Genomic DNA, 22,372 nt, shown 5'->3' with positions numbered 1-22,372 from the left:
CACTTCTGAAAGCTCTGGTGAATTTAAAGTCCTACTGTGACTACTACTGCTCTTCAAACAGTACAGAAGCAATATTTCAATCCCTGAAAAATCATTTATTAAAGGCATTTCTGAAGCATAACTATCAAATCCAAGGCACTACTCTGGCATTTTTTTTCTGTTATGCAACTATTTCGGTGCTGTAACAGTTGCAGTGTCTCTAGTTTTTTTCCTTTTCCTTTACCTGACATTTTTAGAAAACAGCTAATTCATTATGGTAGAGAACAGATTAGAGAAAACCAGCAGCAGGCTAAAACAGTGCATAAAAGGTGATGATATGAATGCTGACAGCAGCAAAAACTTTTGGGAGCCTGCATCTGGAACAGAGGTGCTCTTTGTAGAATTCTACATACAGAACTCATTAAGCGTTCAGGGTTGGAAGTATTCAAATTTATTACTAGTGATTTCTATTTTGTTATCTCATGTCAATGTTGTTTAGCATAACACACTTAGGAAAACTGCTGAGTCGTGGCAACCAGTGTGCCTTTTGTGAGATTCATTGCCTTTCAGCTAAATAATAATATTGCATTAATAATGCCTGGGCAAGTTAGACATAAGCCCTTAAGAAAGTTTGCTTTAAAGCATTTTAATAATGCAGTGAAGGCTGTGAGGGTCAGTCATTCTTTTCAATCTATTCTTTATGCAACTCCTCAAAAAAAAGGCTCTTTAACAACTTGAAGATGCCAGACAGAATGAGCTCAGCATGCCTAGATTCTCACCTGAAGTTTAGAGATGATGTGTATGGTTCAGAACTGTTCCTTTGCCACGGTGGAGTGTGTACGGCAAGAATAAAATCTATTTGCCCGCACAGACTTTTCTGTGGTGCTTATCCAAGGCTGTGAAGCAGAATCTCAGATGAGAGCTGCAGAGATGAACACCTGCATTCTCTGTTTCTGTTGGAAGGTATTCTTCTTTTTGTAATGGAGGGTGGGTACAAAGAACAAAGTAATCTTAAGAAATCGTTAAAACTACATAATGTCTGGGGAAAAAAAAGAAAATGTAGATTAAAAGGAAAAGAATCTAAAGCATGTTACTGAACTGACTTTTGGAAAGTGACTAGGTGTTACCATAAACAAGATGTTATACAAAGACGATTTTTATTTCATCTTAGAATTTTACTCACTCATCTTTTCTCCTTCTGTCTAAACGAGTGTTTTAATGATTTCATGCTTCCCAGGGTGTCTCGCTTCACAGCATGCTGCAATCACCTTGCCTTTGGCCCTAGAGGCTGAGGAGCCCTCCAAAAATAAATGGGGAAAGCCAGAAGCTGTCTCCTCGACTTAGCATTTTCTTTTAGCTCTGCTTAATGGCAGAATTCTGTAGGGTTTGGTCTCAGGATGGTGTCTCTCCAGCGAGAGCTTCCTCTGGCAGCCGCTGTCTGCTGCCTGCTGCTTAGGGGCATCAGCTGGGATGCTGCGCACAGCTGTCTCCCACAGAAATGCCTGCCAATGCCTGCTATAAGAGCGTTTTAACTATTTGTCCTGTAGAGTATTGGCTTTTCAGCTAACCATAAGCATCAAGAAGTGTTAAGACCATGGTAATTCTGCAACTATGCTGAGGAAGTAAATCTTTTGGGTTTTTTCTTTACAGTTCTGTACTTAAAATCAAAACAAAGAAGACAGGCTGATAGTCGTGAAACCCTTAAACCTCTGAAAATGCATAGATGGATAATAAGTAGAGGTGGTTCCTTCCAAGCCACTTTCTTTCCATCCAAGGATGTGCCACTGAAATCACAAGGCTGAGATAAACGTATTTTTTGTTTCTACAACACAAAGAGAAATGCCTTGTTGCATAAGAAAATAAGTGGATGGGAAAAATATAACACTTTGTTACTTTACAATGATGAAGCAGGTATCTGATTAGTGTCACTCTAATACTGAATATTCGTGATGGATATATTTAGGTTTTTATTTGTAGACATACCTGAGTTGCTTTGCCCATACTTCAGCCTAGGTAGCTGATGTCACTGTTAACATGGTAGTTCAGTTCTAGAACTGACCTTGGCAGACCTGTCAGTTCAGCTCAGGCATAGCACCTCTTCAATGGTCTGGCTGGCTTTTGGAGGAGGTCTGGTTTATGTCCTCCCAGTTAAAATATGACTAAAGTATGTTTGTATAGGTGATCATATAAAGTCATTAATCTTTTTTATTTGATTTATAATTGTCAACAGGGAGCTAGTATAACCCTTTATGCACTGCTTTTGTATCATTACATGTGAATTTTAAATACTTCTTCAGAATCATAAGGGAAAATCCTTCTTCTCGATGGGTATGTAACACATTGTAGATTGTCAATGGTTTCAGAAGACATCTTTCAGAAAGTTAAGTAGGCTTCACAAGCACCTACATAGAGCTTTGATTGGTTTCTTTCCCAGATTTTGGGTTAGTTTTATTATATACTGATCATGGATTAGGATTAATGATTTTGGACTTGCGTGCCAGAAGCAGTTTTCCATTTAGTCACCTAAGAACATTTGTTTGAATAAATTTCTTACATCTCTTTTGGCAACAGCCATTTTGTCTTGCTTGTTTCTGTTCCTTTTTTTTTTTTAAAGAAAAAAAAAAGTAAGACCTTTTAGACGACATGTGAAGATTTGTATAGTCCTCACCCAAAGTTAAAATGGAAACACAGAAACTACTGTCCTTGATATATGGAACTTACTGGCTGATTGGCTGGGTGCAGAGAATAGTGATCAGTGGCCCAAAGTCTAATTGGAGGCTGGTGGTAGCAGTGTACCCCGCGGGTCAATAGTAGCTCCAGCCCTGTTTAACATCTTCATTAATAATCTGGATGTTTGCAGCAGGTTTGCAGATGACACAAAATTGGGATGAGTGGTTGGTATGTTAGAGAGTCATACTTCCATGCAGAAGGATTGTAGAAGGCTGGAGAAATAAGCCAGCCAGCTTGTCTCTGAAGCCAAGACCTACTGGTTTTGGTAAGAATTTTCATCGTTCTAATACAACTCTTAAAACACTTTATGCTTCCATTTGACAAATATGAAGAAAGAAATTATTCTTCTTAAGGTTACACTAATAACTAACACAAAATAACAACAACGATTGTTGCCTTTCCTTGGGAAAAATAAGTTTGAATTAATGGAGTTTTAAATTAAATCCACTTTAAATTAAATCCAAATTAAAGATATCCTGTACTCTAAGGCATGGAGGCATCTCGTATTTGGGAGGAAGTGCTGCCTTTTTCAGTTGGAAATGTAAGATGAGATTATTGAGATACAGGGGGCTTTGCACATTTAATTGATAGTCATAGCTTTTAGAAATTTTAGATGACTATAATTACAGATTTGACAGTGGGATAAAAATTTAGTATTCTTTAAAAAAGGTTGTATACACTGTTTTGGCTTTAGCAAATTCTTTGGAAGTTTGTAATACAGATATTTGTATAGAAATGTTTTAAAGCAAATAAGCCACATGTTTGACCCAATTTTTAGTTTCCCTGGTATTTCTGACATCACAGAAAAAGTATATGAAGTTTTGCAAAGTAATGAGATTTTTCTAAATGATTGCATATGAATGATTGTATGTACAGAGAGAAGGAGCAAAATAGCCAACACTGCTCTGCAAGTCATTAAAATACCTAAAAATGTAATTCATGTCTTCTCTGTTGTAGATTTGTAGTATCTTCAGCTTGTCAAAAAGCGTGCACTAGAGTAAGAAAAGCAAGTTCTCCAGTTATACCTCATTCCAGCCCCCCTGCTCTGACTCCCTACATTGTTCTTGATTTTTAGGTCTGCTCTTCTGTAGCCATCTGTTCACTTCCAAAAATAGCACTGCTTGTGTCTCAATTTAGAACTTTTCTCATTATCCATAATACATTTTAACTTCCCTTTGAATGACACTCATTTTGATACTGAGTTTTTTAATGCATTGCTGAATATGTATATGTTAAGAAGTTGAACAGCAACTTTGACGTTCATAATTGCGCCAACATGTTTTGGGTTGTCGAATATTAGAAATAATTCTTGGTTTTCAGTGTTTTCTGTTGGTGTAATTGTTTTGCATTGTTCTAAGTATTACTTCATTTGGAATTAGTTAAATACTAAATTATAAATACACTAGCAAGCTGAAAAATAGTAGCACAAAGTCACACAGTAATTCCAGACTGATCCTATGTTTGCAGTGATTCAAGACTATGTGCGTGTTGCATGACTGACTGCTGCTGGACTGGGGATGGACTAGAATAGATAAGAGCCCTATCTTTGTAAGGGCACTAATTTGCCTTTCCTCTCTCCAACCATTGATTTCTCATGCTTTCTATCATACTATCTTTCATGTCTCTAATTTTCTGTAATGATTTCCAAGCTTTGACAGCTCTAATTTTGTAAAATCCACTTGAAGTTGGTCATCAGGTTAAAAAAAAGTATTAGGAAGGAAACGCGAGGAGGGGAAAAGGGAATTCGGCACAGAGAAGTGGATGGACAGCGTTTAAGTAATTTTTATAGGCAAAAGCACGCATTATTACTGAAGAATTAAAAAAAATATGTTTAGTATATATGTCTGGCAGTTTTTTTCTGTCATAGCAATGCTGAAAGCCTTATTCATGGCTGTAAATTATAAATGTTGACACTTAAAGTTTAGTTGCTTACCTGCTCCATGTTGGTGGAACAGTTCTTTGGAGGAGCAAAATGGCCTTTCTCAATGAACTGGTGATGTTGCAAATGTGGGCTTTGGTTGTTCAATAGTGATTATGTTTCCACTAAGACATTTAGATTTTTTTTTTCAGGTACTTAGGAACATTTTCAATATCTGTTACGATTTCTTATTATACTTGTGCATATACACAGAAGTCGTTAGTGGAATTCATGAGAACTGCATGGCAAACATGGATGTCATGCATACCTATAAATTGTAAGACCTTTTAAATTTTTTTTAATGACTACTGATTTTAAGAAGAATTGCAGGATAAACTAGGAAATTGTGCTATCCATTTGGTCTCCCATTCAGTCAACAGCCCATTTAAGAGGGAATTTAATAATATTGCAGATCTCAGAATACAGTAAAAAAAAAGAAAAAACATTTGGTAGTGTTTTCTTCTTTCCCAGTTAAATTACCCTGATGTCCATTTCTATTTTTATAATCTTCAAATGGCTGGTTTAAAACATAACAGTTCAAAGGTTTCAGTAAGGACAAATGTAATTATATAATAGAAAATGACACCAAACTTTTCAGTGGCATACACCATTTGTATCTATTTTTGCTGGCCATTTGTGAACCACGACAATTACTGATGGTGCAGTAAAAAATGATGATAATCCTATAATTCTAGTCATCCTTCCCCTCATTGTTGATCAAGTAAGAACTCAGCACAAATAAGGAAAACCAGTATGCATTTATGACTTGGAGTTTCAGAACACCCACAAGAACATTATTCTTGATAGGGCTGTTAACAGTGGCAGACAATGGATCATAACCTGCTTAGCCTTCCTAACTGAGACAGCCACACATATTCACAGCCTGAGACTGGATCTGAGCCTGTAATGCCAAGTGCTGTAGTGTGCCAGCAGGCAGAGGCACCAAATGCAGGGAGTCAGGCAGGAGGGGTCTGTGATTGCCCGGGAATACTGTTCCTGTGGGCTCTGTCAACAGGAACCTCTCAGTATTGTTCTGCTGCTCTGCTTGTGTCCTTTCCAGGACTGCTGCCTTGGCTGGGTGCATAGGGCAGAGAGTAGTGAGGGAGAACCCTTGGCAGGGTGCTCCTCGTTGCAATGTTACAAATGTGGCAACTGCTGGGTTTCTTTTGAGCTACAAGAAATTTACATGGAGTGTTCATATGGGGTGTCATTCTCCTACAAATGCCAGCATGGTTTGGTGTGGTCCTGACAGCTGATTGATTGATTGGATTCACTGCCTGGGTAAGCAAACATATGAGACATGACAGGCTGTATGGGCTTTAAAGACTTCTCCCATTTTGTTGCTTGCTGTAGGCTTAGAGTTAAATATAGTTAAAGATTTGGAATCAGCAAAGAGAGGGAACTAAAAGTTAAGAATAAGGAGTCAAATATCAGTGTAACAAGATTATTTCCAGAATATATAATTTTTTCCCTGTTCAGGAGAAGAAAAAGATGGTGTATTTATTAATATCAAACAAACAGGGACAGCAGTAAGATGACAACATTTGTATGTTGCAAAGGTGTTTAGGAATAGAAGTGACTGTGAGTCCCTGAAAGATGAGGTAAATAAAGTAAATCAGCAACAAGATTATGTCAAAAGTTATGTTTAGGTAGCTAAGACAAACAGGAGAAATAATCTAGGCTACCTAGTGCATCAGTAATTCTACTTTCATTTTAACTGATAAGGAATGCAATTGTGAGCATGGCTAAAATACAGTAGCTCAAAAAAGAATCCAGTACAAATAGAATGATAGGAGCAAATGTGCTTAAGCACTTGAAGGAATGTTCACAGGTGGAAACATTGGGCTACAGTTCTCTGGCCTCATTTCAGATGAGGGTTGCATAGGGCCAGAAGGCACTTCTACTACTGCCTTACACGTGCTAAAGTAAGCATATTTTAAACTAAAAAAATATTTTATATGCAACTCATGATTTGCCACAGAGAATTATTTAAAATATCTGATTGTAAAAGCATAGCAAGATTCCAGAAAGGGAATAAACAGCAAACTTCACCCTGTAATCAGGACCTGAAATCAAGGACCGGCAATCAAGACTTTGTAGTCTTGAATGTTGCAACTCTGTAAGTGAACATAAACAAAGGTACACTAATATAAAGCTTACTCCTGTTATAATTTCTTAGACTATTTTTAGTCTCCCTATTTTTATTTTCTGTATTTCAGGTTTGGTGGAGCATATGTTTCAAGTGGTATATGTAGCATGACTTGTAGTACTCTGGAATCATTTGAGATTGTAATTTTAATAATTATTTGAATGAGTGAGTGATGAAAACACTTAGCATTTAAACTGATTTAAACTGGTTTTTCACAGCTCACTGAGATAATTGGCTCAGTTTCAACCATTTACAGCTTTTCCAGGATCCTCCCAGCTGGAAGAAATAACAAGAGGCTTTGGTTCCCATTTTCAAAGTTTATTCATAAGCGTTAGGAGCATACATGTGGAAAAAAATGAACCCAGAGATGAAGGATTGATGACGTCAATTCTTTGAGCCAGTTCACTGAAAAGTGGTCAGCTCCGGAGCTGTTAAAACAGGCTCAGTTTATAAGCATAATGTTAAAATGAACAAAACATTGGAAAAAAAGTTTAACTCAAAGAAAAGGAAAGGTTTTAGAGATTGGGAGTAAGGGATAAATCTGTGTTTCTTTTAGAGTTGCTTCATGAACTACAGGCTTTCTGGTGAGATATCGTCTCCTCTCATGACATCTGAGTGGAACTTGTCCCACTGAGATCTTCACCACTGCTACCAGTAGAGACAGCAGTGAACAAAATGTAAACAGTATTGAAAATCCTGTTTTTTAGAATCTGCACTTTCCTGTGTAGGATTTGATATCAGCAGTTTTTCGTGGATGGCAGCTCAGTGTTCTGGAAAGACCTGTGGTACATTTCCAAATCATTGTGTAGAAACAGTTTCCCACTGCTTGTGGTAATTGCGGAGCCCTGGGAAGCCAGCAAAAATCTGAAACAGCATGACTAGTTCAGCTTTGTGTGAATGTGACTATTTCTTCCAGGAGCTTAAAGGTTCTTTAGATGCCATTACTTCACTGCAAATCTGAGCTAGTAAACCCTGTCATGGCTGAGTTGGCACCATGTAAAGATAGCTTAGGTGTATCTGTCTTGGTGTTTCCTGACCTAAGCTTCTATAGGGGCTTATTAGCGTGTACAGAGTCAGTGAATGTTGATCAGTATTTAATGTATGTGCCTCACTGCTAGTCCTGCTGTATCCAAGCTGGCACTGGTGGTGCTAATGTGATGTCTCTGCCTTATGGTCTAGATTTAGCCAGGCTCTTCAGTTGAAACCGAGCTTTTGCCAATCAAATGCTGCATCTGGGCAAATAAGACCTACCAGAAGCAGTGAGATAGCCTGGGTTGAACCCAGTGAAGAGAACAGGCTGTGTCGATTGATGTGTTGTGCATGCTCAGTAATAACTGTCTGCAGGGATTTTTCCCTCCATTACTTGAGGTATTATTTTACTTCTGATAATGGGAAGTTGATTGCAAAAAGAAAACAATATGGTGGTAGTTGCTTTTTAAACAATGAGTAGGATTTATGCACTTTGCTTTTTTTGACCACTTCTGCTATTGGGTGTTTGTTGCTTTTTTTTTCTAGGTAGAGTTGAAAATCGCTCCTTAAAGTGTTTTTGAAACAGTCTGTTTTGTACTACCACTAGTTTTAAGGAGGCTTAAGAGTACTAGTACAAAAAGATACCTTAAGAAGTACTTATGATTTGGACAAAAAGGAACTGTCCTATTTTTAAGGATTATTGCAAGCACTTTTTATCATACTGGTTTTTTCCACTTTCATGAAGAATTTTCCCATAAACTGTCAAGAATTCACATTTAATGAATTGAAAATTGTAACCATATGGATGTAATTTACTTGATAATGAGATTTAGGGAAAAGTAGTTAAACAGTTACACTGTCATCTAAACAATATTTATTTATACTAAATATATTAGTAGTTTTATAAAATTATTTTTACTCATATTCTCATTTTACATTATTAAATTATACTGATTTATTTAAATATTTAATATTCTAATCGTGAAAGTCAATAGTTTAAAGATCCCTTTGCATGAACGGACATCTTTATATCCAATAAATAAATAGCTACAACTGAATTTTAGTATCAACATCTTTTCATTATCTCTGCTAACAGTATAAAATCATGCCTTTTATACCTCAGTATGATGTTTGTAGGGCCTCAGTTCAGAGCTCTGCATACAGAGCTGTGCTAATAAATGGTTATTGTGTAATTACTTACAGGAGACTCTTCTGTCTCAGGTGATTCATTCAGCAAGCAAACCAAAGGGGACAGATACACCAGACTAGGCCCAGATGCTAATTTTGCCTAAAAAATAAAAGAGATAATGTCTTTTTCTTCAAGTCCTTGTGTGTACTGGAGTTGTTTGTCTACACTACGTTTATGTGCTAACTGGCATTATTTTGCTATGATTACACCTTCAGTTTGAAATCTTATAGCTGCAAATGATTTAACACCATTCAATCTGGAGTTGCACTTGATTGTCACTGGGATTTCTGCAGTTTTATTAGCTCACTAATACATTTTGTGTTCTGCTTTCTCCTAATTTCTGTTGATCTTGGCTTGTGTCACTCCCTTGGTCCAGTACTGTTGGTGACCTTTAGCTGCTTTTACTTGAACTCAGAAGATGAACCCAAAATCCTCAGTAAGACAGCTGGCTTTGTGATCTGATCCTGGATCTCCTTCAGCTCCATACCTTGTCTAAGTGTTTCCCTTGTGCCTTCCTGTAATCTTCCGTGGAAGTCCTGTAGTGCATAGTTGTATGTCTGGATTCAGGGAAAGCCTCTGCTCAAGCCGTGTATACAATGACTAGCAGAATCATAGAATTATAGAACGGTTTGAGTTGGAAGGGACCTTAAAGATCATCTCATTCCAACCTCCCTGCCATGGCCAGGGACACCCTCCACTAGACCAGGCTGCTCAGAGCCCCATCCAACCTGGACTTGAGCACTTCAGGGATGGGGCATCCACAACTTCCCTGGACAACCTGTTCCAGTGCCTCACCACCCTCACAGTAAAGAATTTCTTTCTATTATCCCATCTAAACCTACTTTCATTTTAAAGCCACTCCTTGGCCTATCACTACGTGCCCTTGTAAAAGGTCCCTCTCCAGCTCTCTTGTAGCCCTCTTTAGGTACTAGAAGGTTCTATAAGGTTACCTTCTCAGAACCTTCTGTTGTGCAGGCTTAACACCCCAGCTCTCTTAGCCTGTCTTCACAGGATAGGTGCTCCAGCCCTCTAATCAACTTGGTGGCCTTCCCCTGCACTCATTCCAGCGGATCTAACTCCTTGCTGTGTTGAGGACTCCAGAGCTTGATGCAGCACTGCAGGTGGGGTCTCACCAGAGCAGAGCAGAGGGGCAGAATCCCCTCCCTCACCCTGCTGCCCACGCTGCTCTGGATGCAGCCCAGGACACAACTGGCTCTCTGGGCTGGGAGTGAACACTGCCAGCTGTGGTGTGACATGGACATTACACAATATGTGTCTCAAGAAGTACAAAGTACCTTCTGTTTTTTCCTGCCCTTTTCTACTATGTGTTTTTGAGGTGGTTTCTTTTAACAGCGTTTAGGCGGCTATGTTGAACAGTGCAGAAAATACCTCAGTTTCTTTAAGGATGATTTCCGGTGTCTGGGACTGTATGAGACATGAGCAGAAGGAAGACAGGACACTGAGGCCCTGGGATCTGTGGGTTGGTCCTGGAGGATTATCTACCTATCAGCAGGTCTGTATGCATTTATCTGTGCAGCAATGGAGCAATGCAAAGAGGGGTGTTGTTCCAAGCCACAATGCTGTCATTACTGAATGATGCAAGCCTGTGATCACAGGTTCCTAATGATGGAGTGGTCTCTGGAGTTGTTTACATAAGAAATTCAGTGTTTATAGATAGAATATATCATTAGGAAAATGGAGTATAGTTTTTCATGTGATTCTTGGGGTTCTTGATCACGCTGGCAGATAATATGCAAAATGTGTTAGCATCTTGCATAGGCATACTTTATCATATTTAAAAGTGCATCTAGCTGAGGTTGATTGTAGACTTGATTAGTGTACACTGCAACCAAGGATTCATTTAAGATGTTAAAATGGGCCTATATAAGATGCTGTAAATTGTTTCAAGTGTTGTTAGCTAAGAAACTAAACACATTCTCTTTCTGAACTAAATAACATACAAGAACACTAAGTTTAGAGATAAGAATTTTGTCTTTTTTGAGGTATTGAAAAAACTCGGACATCCTCTGAAGAAATCAGAAAAGCTGAAAATCAAGACCTCCTTATAAAGATTAGAGGAATGGTTCTTGACATCTGCTCTAAGTACAGCTGTTCTAACCTGTGATAGAACTAAAAATTTCAGAGAAGTCTAAAATGAGATATTACTCTTCAAATGTACTTAGCTTTTAGTTGTTGTTAAGTCTTCTCTTCCCCTCTCTTGGATGTGCTTGTCTTCTATATTTTTCCTTCCCATCCTGGAATTTTTTATGGTTTTATAGTGAAAGGAGGAACAACACAAACTTCTTACTGGAAGTACACGTTGGGGAAAAAAACCCAAACAAAACATGAACTAATTTATCTCCAATAACAAGAGCCCAAAGAAAAAAAATCCATCAAGTGCTTAGTATTTGTAGCGTCAAGGAACTTAATTTTTTTACTGGTTACAAACAATTAGAAATATTGCTAATGCTGCATCTCCTATCTTATTGATATTTTTCTTCTGAAGTTTGCCTGATCACTACAGTGATCACAGTGACAGTGGGATGTAGTTGATACTCAAGCTTGTTAGAGATTAAATCCCAGTGCAGAATTTGTAGCCTAAGGCCTCACAAGTATTGTAAAATTTAAATGATAAATCATTTGAGAGAGGCATAACCCACTAGACTAATGGATACACAGAAAAAAATGACTCATTTAATTGCTGTTAGAAAATGGGAGAAACCCTGGGGGGATTTAGAAGTTCATAGCCTTCAGAGAAACTCTAACATAAATTTTACAACATTAGCTACTGTGGTACAGAAGGCTTCAGATCTTCAAAAACAATTTCTGTGTCATTTAATCTGTCCTTAAATCTGTATGCTTTCCTTGCCCTCACTGTTCTTATAGAAGGATTATTTGTAAAGGCTCACCTCTCTTACTCTTCAAAAATTTCTGCTGTTTCTTACGATTTCCTCACAGTTATTTTTCTTCTGCAACACTATTCTTTATCTTTTCTCTCTCTGATATTTGTTTTGCTGTTGTATTTACATAAACACACCAGCACCTACCATCTAATGGTTGGTTTTTTTTTTGCTAAGCTAATCCAGAAAGTTCTTTTCACTTCCCCTGCAATGTCTTAGTTTTCTTTATCATTACAACAGCTCTCCTTTACATCTGGTTTACAAGTGACATTAGTGCTTCTCTGTTTTCTAGAAAAAGAAAAATTATATATTCAAATGTCTAACTTGTATTTCTGGTTTATGATCACCCTGTTTTTCAGTAGGTCACCTGAGCCTTTCACTTCTGTTGTTCCGGTAGCTTAGCTCCATTTTATAAGAGTACTTCTTTGTCAATCTGTGATGATACCATTCTGGCACTTCATAACACTTTTTCTGAAGGGAAAGGGGGAGAAGATTTGCTCTGCTCTGACATCCAGTAAAGCCCGGGGTGAAAAGCTTGCTATGGGATGTTCATAAAGGTGGATGTTAAATTATACTATCTTGAAAAAATATGCTTAGTCTTTCTCTGTGCTTTTGTCCCGGAACATTCATCAGATGTGCAGGACAGGTGTATGCAGGGAGTCAAAGTAATCACTGCAGTTTTGTGTTCAAAACCTATGAAGCTGATAGTTTGTTTGCTGTGTTAACCTTTACATTGTCAGAGAAAATAGGAACAAATACATTGCACTGGTGTTTTCTGATGTGGTAGAGAAGCAGAAGGCAGCTCTTGCTGGGTGGATGAGAAAGAGGCTACTTATGGGATATTGGTGAATCAAAATAACTGGAATAAAATAAGTGTGTTCTTGCTCTTGTCTGCTAAGAGCTTATACTCAGGAGTTAATTAGACTATATGAATTTAAACTACAATTAGTCTTGATACTATGACTAGCTCTGAGTACCCAATGAAAATTAATTATATTAATTAATTAAAGATACTGGTTTATTCTTGTATTTCAGATGGGTTTATCTCAATGGTGTGCTTTCTTTGATTGGAAGGCTTTATCTGATAGTTTGCAGAAGCAGCTTTTGGGTTTGTATGTGATTTTTAACATTGCATCTAACAATAAAAATTCCCACTGGTGGATACATTACATAAAGTCTTCTAAATTGTGGCACCTCAGCCTTTATATTTCCAATGACGTGCTTTTCAAGGATAAGAAGAAAATGAGCTCAAACAGTGATGTGATCAGGACCTTCTCAGCTACTTTCACTTTTCCAGAGCTGTTGCTGTTCATGGTACTTTCTCTGGCAGTAGAAAATAAAGAATTATGTAAGTTGAAAGGATACAACACTGTCTTAGAAATGCCCTGCTTATTTTTGGAGTGCAATTTGTTGTTCTCATGGGTAAAGAAAAAAAAAATTGAATCTGGACTTATATGAAAAGCATTAGCCATCTCTGATACTGTGTGTCCTGTACATCTTATTTTCACCAGCACAATAATCTGTATTTGTTAAAATATAATCTATGTAAAAGAGACACTTTTTTCTTCACGTAGCTACTTTTGCTCTTTTAATACTCCTTTTAATTAAGGTGTTGTGTTGCCATTTTTTGCACAGCTCTCAGGCTAGAATATGTGAACCTGTGGAGTGGACGGCATGTTACCTGTTGCCTGACCCTGCTCACATCCAGGCAAATTTTTGAGTGCTTTTTATTTGTGTGCTGTAAATGCCACCATGCTCTAACTTAATTTTTAAAATTGTTACTACTGTGGCATGTTTGGGCAGATATTCCACAATCTATTAAGTATGCTAAGGTGTTGCAACTATTTTTGTTGTTAAATGGTTGTGGGTTAAAACTAAAAGTGTTGCCATTTTATGATTTCGTTCTCATACGTCGATTTTTAGCAAATGAAGTTCAAAAGGGAAATCAAAAAGGGAAGGAAACTTGAAAGTTGATGTGCATTAATGTCTTGAAATTTTGAAAATGGTATTTAGATTATTTGCCATGGGAGAGCAATGTTTATATGACCAAAAGGCAGTGCCATCCTTCAGTCTGTCCATTTGTCTGTCAGGTTCCCCTTCTTAAACCTGTTTAACCTGTGTATGAAAAATGTGATAACAGGGTAATAGAAAAGTAAACACAATGTAACAAGAAGAAAATTCTAAAATTATCTCAAAATTAAGTGTACATGAGCAGCCAGGCAAAGAGGAGACTCAGATTATTACCCCCACTGAGGAGAGCGCAGGTTGTTGTCGACTGGTGTTTTCACATGCATGGTTTTGTATTAGCTTTAGCTCTCTTTCTTGTGTGGGTACTAAAGGGAATCTGGATTTATATGGTGATAGCAAATGGCATTTAGATCACAAGTTCTTAGGAAACCAGCCTGCCTTATGTCTGCTACTCACAGACAACATATTTTCTTGGCAGTTTGCATGCAGACTTGTAATTCTTTTTATTCTGCAAATACGTCAGAGATTTGTGTGCAGATATGCAAATAGTATAAGCGCTGCTCTTAAAATTAATTTGCTGTCTTCTTTGATAGATCTGGAGAAGGTGCTACAAAATTTCTGTAATGTGCCATCTGTTTTATGTATGTTTTCTGGTTGACATGTAATCACTTGAAAAATGTGACGGTAGCAGAGAAAAAAGGCAGCATTATTTATCTCTGGTGTTACTGTCCATGGAAGCCATAAAATACCTTAAAATCATTTTAATATTAAGAGAATCAATCTTCTGGTGTTTTCTCCTTCCTTTGCTGTCTGTAAAGTATGCCTTATAGGACATGTATAGGACATGCATAGGACAGGAATTCTGTGTTTGCAGGAGAACAGGCTTTTAAAGAGAGATGTTTTGAGGTCTGAGAAAAAATTCTTTTACCTTCGTATATCCTAAACCCTAAGACCCTAGGCTTCCCTAGCAAAGTTCATTATTTCTTGAAGTCCATAATATGTATAATACGTAAAGAAGGTGCTTTCTGCATTGTGTATAAGCTTGGGCCCATAAAAGCAAAATACTTGAATCCTGAAATGTTTGCATGCAGTACATGGAACAGAACCACCTGAATCTGGAATGAGACTTCTGAATAATGCTTGTTGCAAGCAAAACCAGACTGGAATACAACAGTGTGCTAGACCAGTACTTTTCAGAACATCCCAAGTGTACTAAATATTTTTTATATTTATTAGCTGCTGAATGAACCTGTTATAAAACCTACTTACATAAATGATCCTGTAAAAAGAGGGGTAAGGTAAAGTCTTGTCAAAAATACTGTGGGCAGATGAAGAGGTCCTTAGAAAAAGAACTGAACTTAGGAGATGTTATCTCTAAAAGACAAAAATGCGAGAAATTGATATCTTATACTTCAGTGCATACTGTTCAATGTTGTAGTAGTCCATTTATTTTCAAACTAATAGTGCATCAGTGACTGCCTCCATGAGTGTAGCATTTTTGTTGTCAAGATGATTTTTATAAACAGGTAGTCACAACTAATCTAAAAGCAGTTCTGAATTCTGGGAACCAAGAGGAAAATCTGGCAGGTAAAAGTAGTTTTCTGGAATCGCATATTTAGATATGGAGGAGGTAAACTTAACTGTAAATTTACTTTACTAAACTGTAGATATTTGTTCATTTTTTGAGGGCAGTTATTGCATTTTTTCTAAATCATAGAAGTATGAAAATGACTGTTATCAGCTGTAGATTTGGAAGTGATTTGATCTAAAGAGGGCTCTTCTTTACTGGGTATACTCTCTGTGTGGGGTAAGAGATTAAGTGACATTTTTAATGAGCTACATGGTTTTCAAATTGTCAGACATTTAAAAAATAAAATTTTAAAAAGGATACATTTCACAACAGATTATGACCTGCCTCTGCTTGAAGAAAATATTAGTTTGTCTTCATAGTTAAAGAACCTCTCATTTTGGGAATCAACAGGCTAATAATCTGTTTCTCTTCAGTATATGGTCTCATTTAAAACTCTGCTAAAGAAGGCAAAGGAAAAAAAATCACATGAACAAATTTAGAAGTTCACAAATGCCGAGTGGGAAGGCTTCACAACTGTTGTAAATTGGATGTTTGCACATTAGAGTGTGAATGCTGATTTTAACCTTTCCATCGGGAATTTTGTATGCTGTGCAATTGACAGGTGACAACTATATTCCTTTATTAGCTTCCCATCTCTGTTACTTCCTAGTTACAAGACTAGACAGGGGTCAGAAACAGAACATCAGTAATAGAAACCAGGAGCTGGAAGTAGGATGAATGTTGGGAAAATTGGAGCTATTGCTAAATCCTGTTTGCTTTCATACATGTAACCGCTCACTTGGAAGTCAAACTGTTCAATGCATGTTTAGGGATTTTGCCTTACTGTGATGTTTTTCAGACTATGTGTTTTGTTCAGTCGATGCCTGTGATATTTGTGCCAATATTTGATGTGTTAACAACATTTCTGGCACCTTACAGATTGTCATTATATGTGCAATACTCCATGGAGCAAATGTACTTTAGGGAGCTATTTTTGTTGTCATTTGCCATGTCTCTAAGGAAGTACCTGTGGGGGGTGTAATGCAGATCAGAGGCTCAGCCACTTGATGTATATGTAGAAAGGAACAGCTAACAGTTCTCTATCTCTCCAGAAACCATCCACTCAACAATGATTAAAATACTAGCTTTTACAAAGTTTTGGAGGGTTAAAAAATAAAAAATTCATTTTGAAGCAAGGACAAAATCCTGTATAGGGACTGTGTTCATATAGATGTTCTATGCAAAAGTATCCCTTGGTTGTGCTTCAAAAGTTAGGCATGGCCTAACTGTGTCTGTAGTACAATTTGTAGCTGTGATGCAAAGTTTTCTTCTATGTTTTCTTCTCTCAAACCTTAAAGCACCATTGATTGCCCTGATATTTCTGTCATCACAGAAACCATCACAGTTTCACTCTCCCGTTTAAAATAAATAGCTTGCATTTCGATCAGGGTATATGGGTTTTTTTAAATATGTGCAGTGTTAATTTAGAGTTTTCTAAGCTGTGAGAAATAGAGTACCTGCTCTGCTTGATTGCTTCCACCTTGCATTTATTGCTGAACATTTGTTTTATTTATTTATGGTGAGAATTTGCAAGGATGTGAAGAGGCATGACTGTGCTTGTATGCAGATCAAGTGCTTCTTCAAGCCTATTCCAGTGAAACATTTCCTCTCACTGGAAACTCTCCTGTTGCTATGCATGCTAGTCATTTTATTGACAGTTATAGTCAAATGTTAGTATTAATTAAACTATTGGAATTCTTGACTGTTAAAACCAGATTTGGAGTTTTTAAAATTTATCTGAAGCATCTGTGTTTTCTAAATCTGGCTAGTACCCTAAGAAGAGACTTGCTTACCAGTTTCCAGCCTTACATTGTTCTAACTCTCCTACAATCAAAGAAGAAAACCAGGGAGACCAGGTTGATACATTTTTCAAAGTTTGTAGATATTTGATGTTGAGTTAGTCTTTTTAGCAAATGCTTTTATTGCTGTGGTCTGCTAAGTAGAGGGAAGGTTTGCAGTTTGAAAATTCATTCATAAAAAGAGTATTATAATACTGGCTTTTTGTTGAGACAAGTAAAACAAAGACTGTCTCTGGCAAATCTAGGCATTCATTTTAAACATTTATTTGAAACACATTTTGTGTTTTAAACATCTTGAGTTACAGATAAATAATGGCCATTTTTACTGATAAGATAATTTTATGTTGTCATTTCCATTTCCCCTTAAAAAAGTTTTGAGATAATGACACTAGTTTCCTCAATTATCACTGTGATTGCTTTCCATGAGGAGATTGGAGGAGACACTAGAAGAAATGCAGCATGTTTTGATTAAATATTTAATGCTTAAAAAATGTTTGATTTGTCAGTAGTGAACAGTGTCGAGCATAATTTTTATTCATGATGTATTGTGTTAGCATGGAGATATGTTGATACATTGGTAGTGTAGGCTTTATGACAAGACTAGGTGAAATGTTCTGTTTGCTGTTTTGTTGCCAAACTTGACAAGAAGCAAATACAAACTATCAAATATCAATGTAGGTGGGAATTTTTTCCTCCTATAAAATCTAGCATGGAGATTGTTTGTGAGTCTGCTGATCTTGGAGTTACTCCTTTAACTCAAGAGTTAAGACATCTACTCAAGGGTCTTGGGTTCAGTGTAATAGATGGGGAGGGAAATGAAAAATTCCTGATGGCTCAAGCTGCTCAGTGAGAGCTTCCCTAGCAATGGGAGCAGTGCTTTTGAACTCTGTACAGGTAACTTTCAGTTTGTTATAGAGACAATTATTAAGTTGTCATGGGAGGAACAAGCTGAGAGTCTGGGCTTCGTTAGCACAAGTGGCTGTTGTTTAAACTGAAGATCTGAGACAAGTACCTCACAGACAAGAGACCCCTTATGAAAGACTGATGGCTTTCACGGTTTGTGTGCGGTGAGCAATTGGTACGTACTGTTTTCAGAGGCACTGAGTCAGAGAAGCTTAGGATATCAGTTGGTTATTTCACTGTTGAGGTGAATGTTTCCAACACTTGACAAATACCTCTCTTACAGTCGTAAACTGTCAGGCTTTGTCTGAGGGCCAGGGCCAGTACCTGTTCCATCAGCTATGCCAGCCTCTTCTGGGATGCTTTCTTCCAATACTTGTCCTTCCCACCAGACTTAACAGGTTTCACACTTGTGAGATGCATTGGCAATGAGAGGTACTAGTAGAAACATTTTGCAGTTTTGTAGTATGTTAGGTAGGTCTGTCACTGTGTGTGTTGTAATCTGTGAAAACAATATATTTTGGGAATGATTTGCATTTTCTTGATGCTGGTGATGCACATGAATACTTAGATATGTAAATTAAAGAGAGTATTTTGCATTTAGAGAGAAAGAAGTAGGAACACTTGCTTTTGTAGATGATTTTATTCATGTCCCCTTTCACCAAATTTGAGGCTGTATTCTGTGTTGAAAGATGAGCAGTAATGCATTTCGTCATAAACTTTCTGTCTCACAGATTACCTTGCCCGTTAAGGCAAATTGATCCTTACACTGATTTTTCCATATTACAGCCTTTGTGTTCTTCAGAAAGTTTGCTGCAGTCAGAAATAACTAATTCCTTTAAACTGATACTGTGTTACTCTAAAAGTATTTGTGCCACTACTTTTTTCCACCTCTCAAATTGACTGTGGTATTAATTAAGAGGAATTAGATGGCTTACAGGACTGGGGTACATGTGCTGAGAGACTTAGCCAGGAGAACAAATTTGGAGTTTGAGGTTTAGGTCTCTTCTCTTTTTTTTTTTTTTATTTTTAAGTAGTGAAGAAAATGAAAGCATGCTAATATTCTTTTAAACTTTGTGACATTTACTCTAATTTCAGTTATTAAAGTAACTAGCTGCTTTACGTGCACTTTATAAGTTATTTATAAGTTGCTTGAATAAATTTTTGCTCTTAATTGCTTGTTTTGGTTATTGCTCGTATTGAACATTTTTGCTAACTCATGGATAACTATGAACTTAAATACATAGCAGCTCTCACTGTTTCTGATTAAGTAAAGTATATTGATCAGTGCATGATTAGAGACTCTCCTGTTAAGTGTATGGATAAGTGTATACCTGCGCATCCACTGTTGGTGTATGAGACTTCCTGTGCCCCCAGGAAGACAAGTAGTGAGGACACCACCTGAAATTTATGCAGTTTATTTCTGCATAAGCTGTGATACAGTGTTTATCACTTTCCACTGAGTTGACTGATCTTTGAAGTAGGTGGAACCTCAATGAAAATCAGACTTTATATATGGATGTTCAAATTCTACCCAATGCCAAAAATCATTTTTAGGTAATCAGAAGAACTGTGTTCTGTTCTTAAATTTCCACCTCTTTTTTTTCCTATTTTAGTTTGTTTGTTTTATTTTGTTTTGTTTTAATTTTATTTCTATTTTTTTTAGTGAGTGACAGTTGCTTCAGGAACCTTGCCGAGGATCGTAGTGGGATAAACCTTAAAGATCTGGTCCAAGACCCTTCTTTGTGAGTATCTGGCTCTTATTGCTAAGCAAAGAAAAGCTTCTTCCTGATATCCTTGTGAGTAGTTTTGTAATTATATAAAAAAGTAGTATGATGAAGTACACATAATGCTTTAGTGGTATATGCTTGCCAAGTTGTCTTTAATACCGGCGGGTATTATTGAAACCACCTTGTTTTTAATGTAATTCTGTTCAGGCAGTAACATCCAGAGAGCACATACAGTAGAGGGTGCAAGAGTCATCAGAGGTAACAGACTGTACATGCTGGTATTTCTATAAAGAATTTGTATGCACATTGTTGCCCCTCTTTTTTTAAGGATGAACTGCATATAAATTAGAATATTACTGGATATTACAATATTACTGGATAATATAATGATGTTATTGTCAGTTATCTTAACATCTAGAATTTGTCTTTTTTGTAGCTCATTTCATACAGCTGATATTTGTTTCTTCCTCTACTACCTGTTTCAATTTAAGTATATAAGCACATGATCTAAATTTTGCTTCATCACAAGATTACTGGTCTTTATCTCAGTGTTGTATCTTTCTGTAAAATAAAATTCAATCACATGAGCTCTGAGCCAGACTTAAAATTGTATCAGACCTTCTTTGTGGTTCAGTTTTTTGTTTGTGGTTTTTTTTGTTTGTGGGGTTTTTTTCTCATCTGTTAACTTTAGTACTAGCTGAAAATGTTCTTGCTAGTGTGTGTGTACCACTTGTTATGAGGGAATGGAAAAAGAGAAAAAAATTCACATCTTTTATACATGAATGACAGCGCATTCCACAGTGGATTCTAACGTGATGGTCCTTGATACTGAAAGAGCAGATTTTTCAGTACTCATTGAGAAGTAGTGAAAAATAAGGTGTATTTGACACCTTATTTCAGTTACAGGGATTTATAGTAAATAAATAGATGCAGAATTTATTTTGTCATGGTGCTACAGGTAAATGACATATATGCACATATACATGCATTCTTGGGCAATTTTGACAATTGTAAATTGGTGATTATACATCTGAAATGATAGAGGTACAGGGGGAAAGTATAATTGTTGCTTGAAATGCAAAGAGTGAATGCTATAGGTAAATTTTTAATAATTACTATTTAATTGTTGAAGTCAAGGCTATTTTAAAGGTCTTAATTTTCAACAAAATTTTGTCTGTCGAGTGGTATTTTTTCGAGTATTTTTGACTGGTTGCTTGCTTTTCTTGATTCGTTTTGTTTGTTTGCTTTATAATTATATGTGGGTTTTGAAGCTGCAGGTATGCTTACATGCTACACATAGTTTTGGGCTTGCACCTCTAGAGTTTACTTTCAAAAGGTTGAATTTGTTGTAGAATGACTATTTTCTGTGGTTTTTACCAGAAGTGATGGAATCTTTTCATTTTCTTCCTTGAGTGTAACTGACGTGAAGAATATTGTAATAAGTCATTCTAATGTTCAAAAGAAATTAAATGGATTTCTGTTTCTTATAGCGTAAGAAGCATAAGTGACTGCAATGTAGCAGTTTTTGTCACTTTGAAAGACTGAATAAAGCTTCAATACATGTTAGGTTTCAAGGACTGCTTATGATACTTTGTTATATGACAGACTGTAGTGCAAGAAAGTCTCCTTCTTCCTGCCAAATGATAGGAACATATAGACTTGGGTTTGTCTTTCCAAATCGACATTCCTGCCGTTTTATGACTGAGCACCTATTAAGAGTTCTTGCAAAATATGTAGTAGTGCGAGTGAATCTCCAAAATGAAGAAACCATCTAAGGCGATATTGCTCAACCCAACCTTTTGTAGGTGACTCTTAAGGTCCCGTGGGATCTGAATTCTTTGTTATGCGGAAGACAGCATGGGGATGAAGCATGAGAGTGCCAGACAAAGAGATGTTTTAATCTTTTTTTTAAATAAAGAATAAAGTTTAATTAAAATCTTTCACCTATTTGGCTATGATTGACACCTGTAATAATACCTGGAATCATGCAATAGCATTTGATTAATCCTCTTACCAGTTTAATATTTACACTTTAGGATTTCCTTGGTGCTCATTTGTGCTGACTGTAGATGACTGTAGATGAGCCTCTTTTCTTTGTAATCTCAGATACAAACATTAGATTTACATAAAAAATTCTCATGCTTTCTCTGCAAATGCCTCTGTCCCTCTTTGTTTGACACTCTTGGCTCTGTAACAAAACTTCTCTTTTGTTATTTCAGAAGGCTGCTTTTTTTTGACAGCTAGCTGAAATGAAACTCTATAAAATAGACAGCATTGTAGGGTTTTTCATTAATGTTCGATTTATGTCTAGTATACCTAATTGTCAGAGTAGTCTTTTTCCTCAATTGATTTCCCAGCCAGAGCAGGACTGTAAACTTAATCTGCTTTCAGTTCTCTCAGCAATGCTAATAAAACCTCTGCTGCTCAAATCAGTAGTTCGATCACCTATACTTGTATGGGATTTACTCACAATTTACTCTGTGTCAATAAAAATGAAAATTCTGCTAAAGG

General features: G+C 36.8%; 1 protein-coding gene across 31 annotated transcripts in view; it reads left to right on the top strand.

The window, feature by feature from the left end:
• Positions 1–22,372, top strand: part of GPHN (gephyrin) — a 282,202-nt gene that overhangs the window by 65,721 nt on the left and 194,109 nt on the right. For all 31 annotated transcript variants that reach the window (XM_042047195.1, XM_042047216.1, XM_042047218.1 and 28 more), the window contains one exon: positions 19,798–19,876. In XM_042047195.1, the coding sequence (XP_041903129.1) occupies positions 19,798–19,876 (79 nt within the window). The remainder of the gene's footprint in view (positions 1–19,797; positions 19,877–22,372) is intronic.

The sequence above is a fragment of the Corvus kubaryi genome, unplaced genomic scaffold (genome assembly GCF_017639235.1).
Source record: "Corvus kubaryi isolate FWS band 111438036 unplaced genomic scaffold, C.kubaryi_AGA036_p1.0 66, whole genome shotgun sequence".
Classification (NCBI taxonomy): Eukaryota; Metazoa; Chordata; class Aves; order Passeriformes; family Corvidae; genus Corvus; species Corvus kubaryi.
Note: the sequence above shows the minus strand (reverse complement) of the source record. Positions and strands in the feature narration are given on the sequence as shown.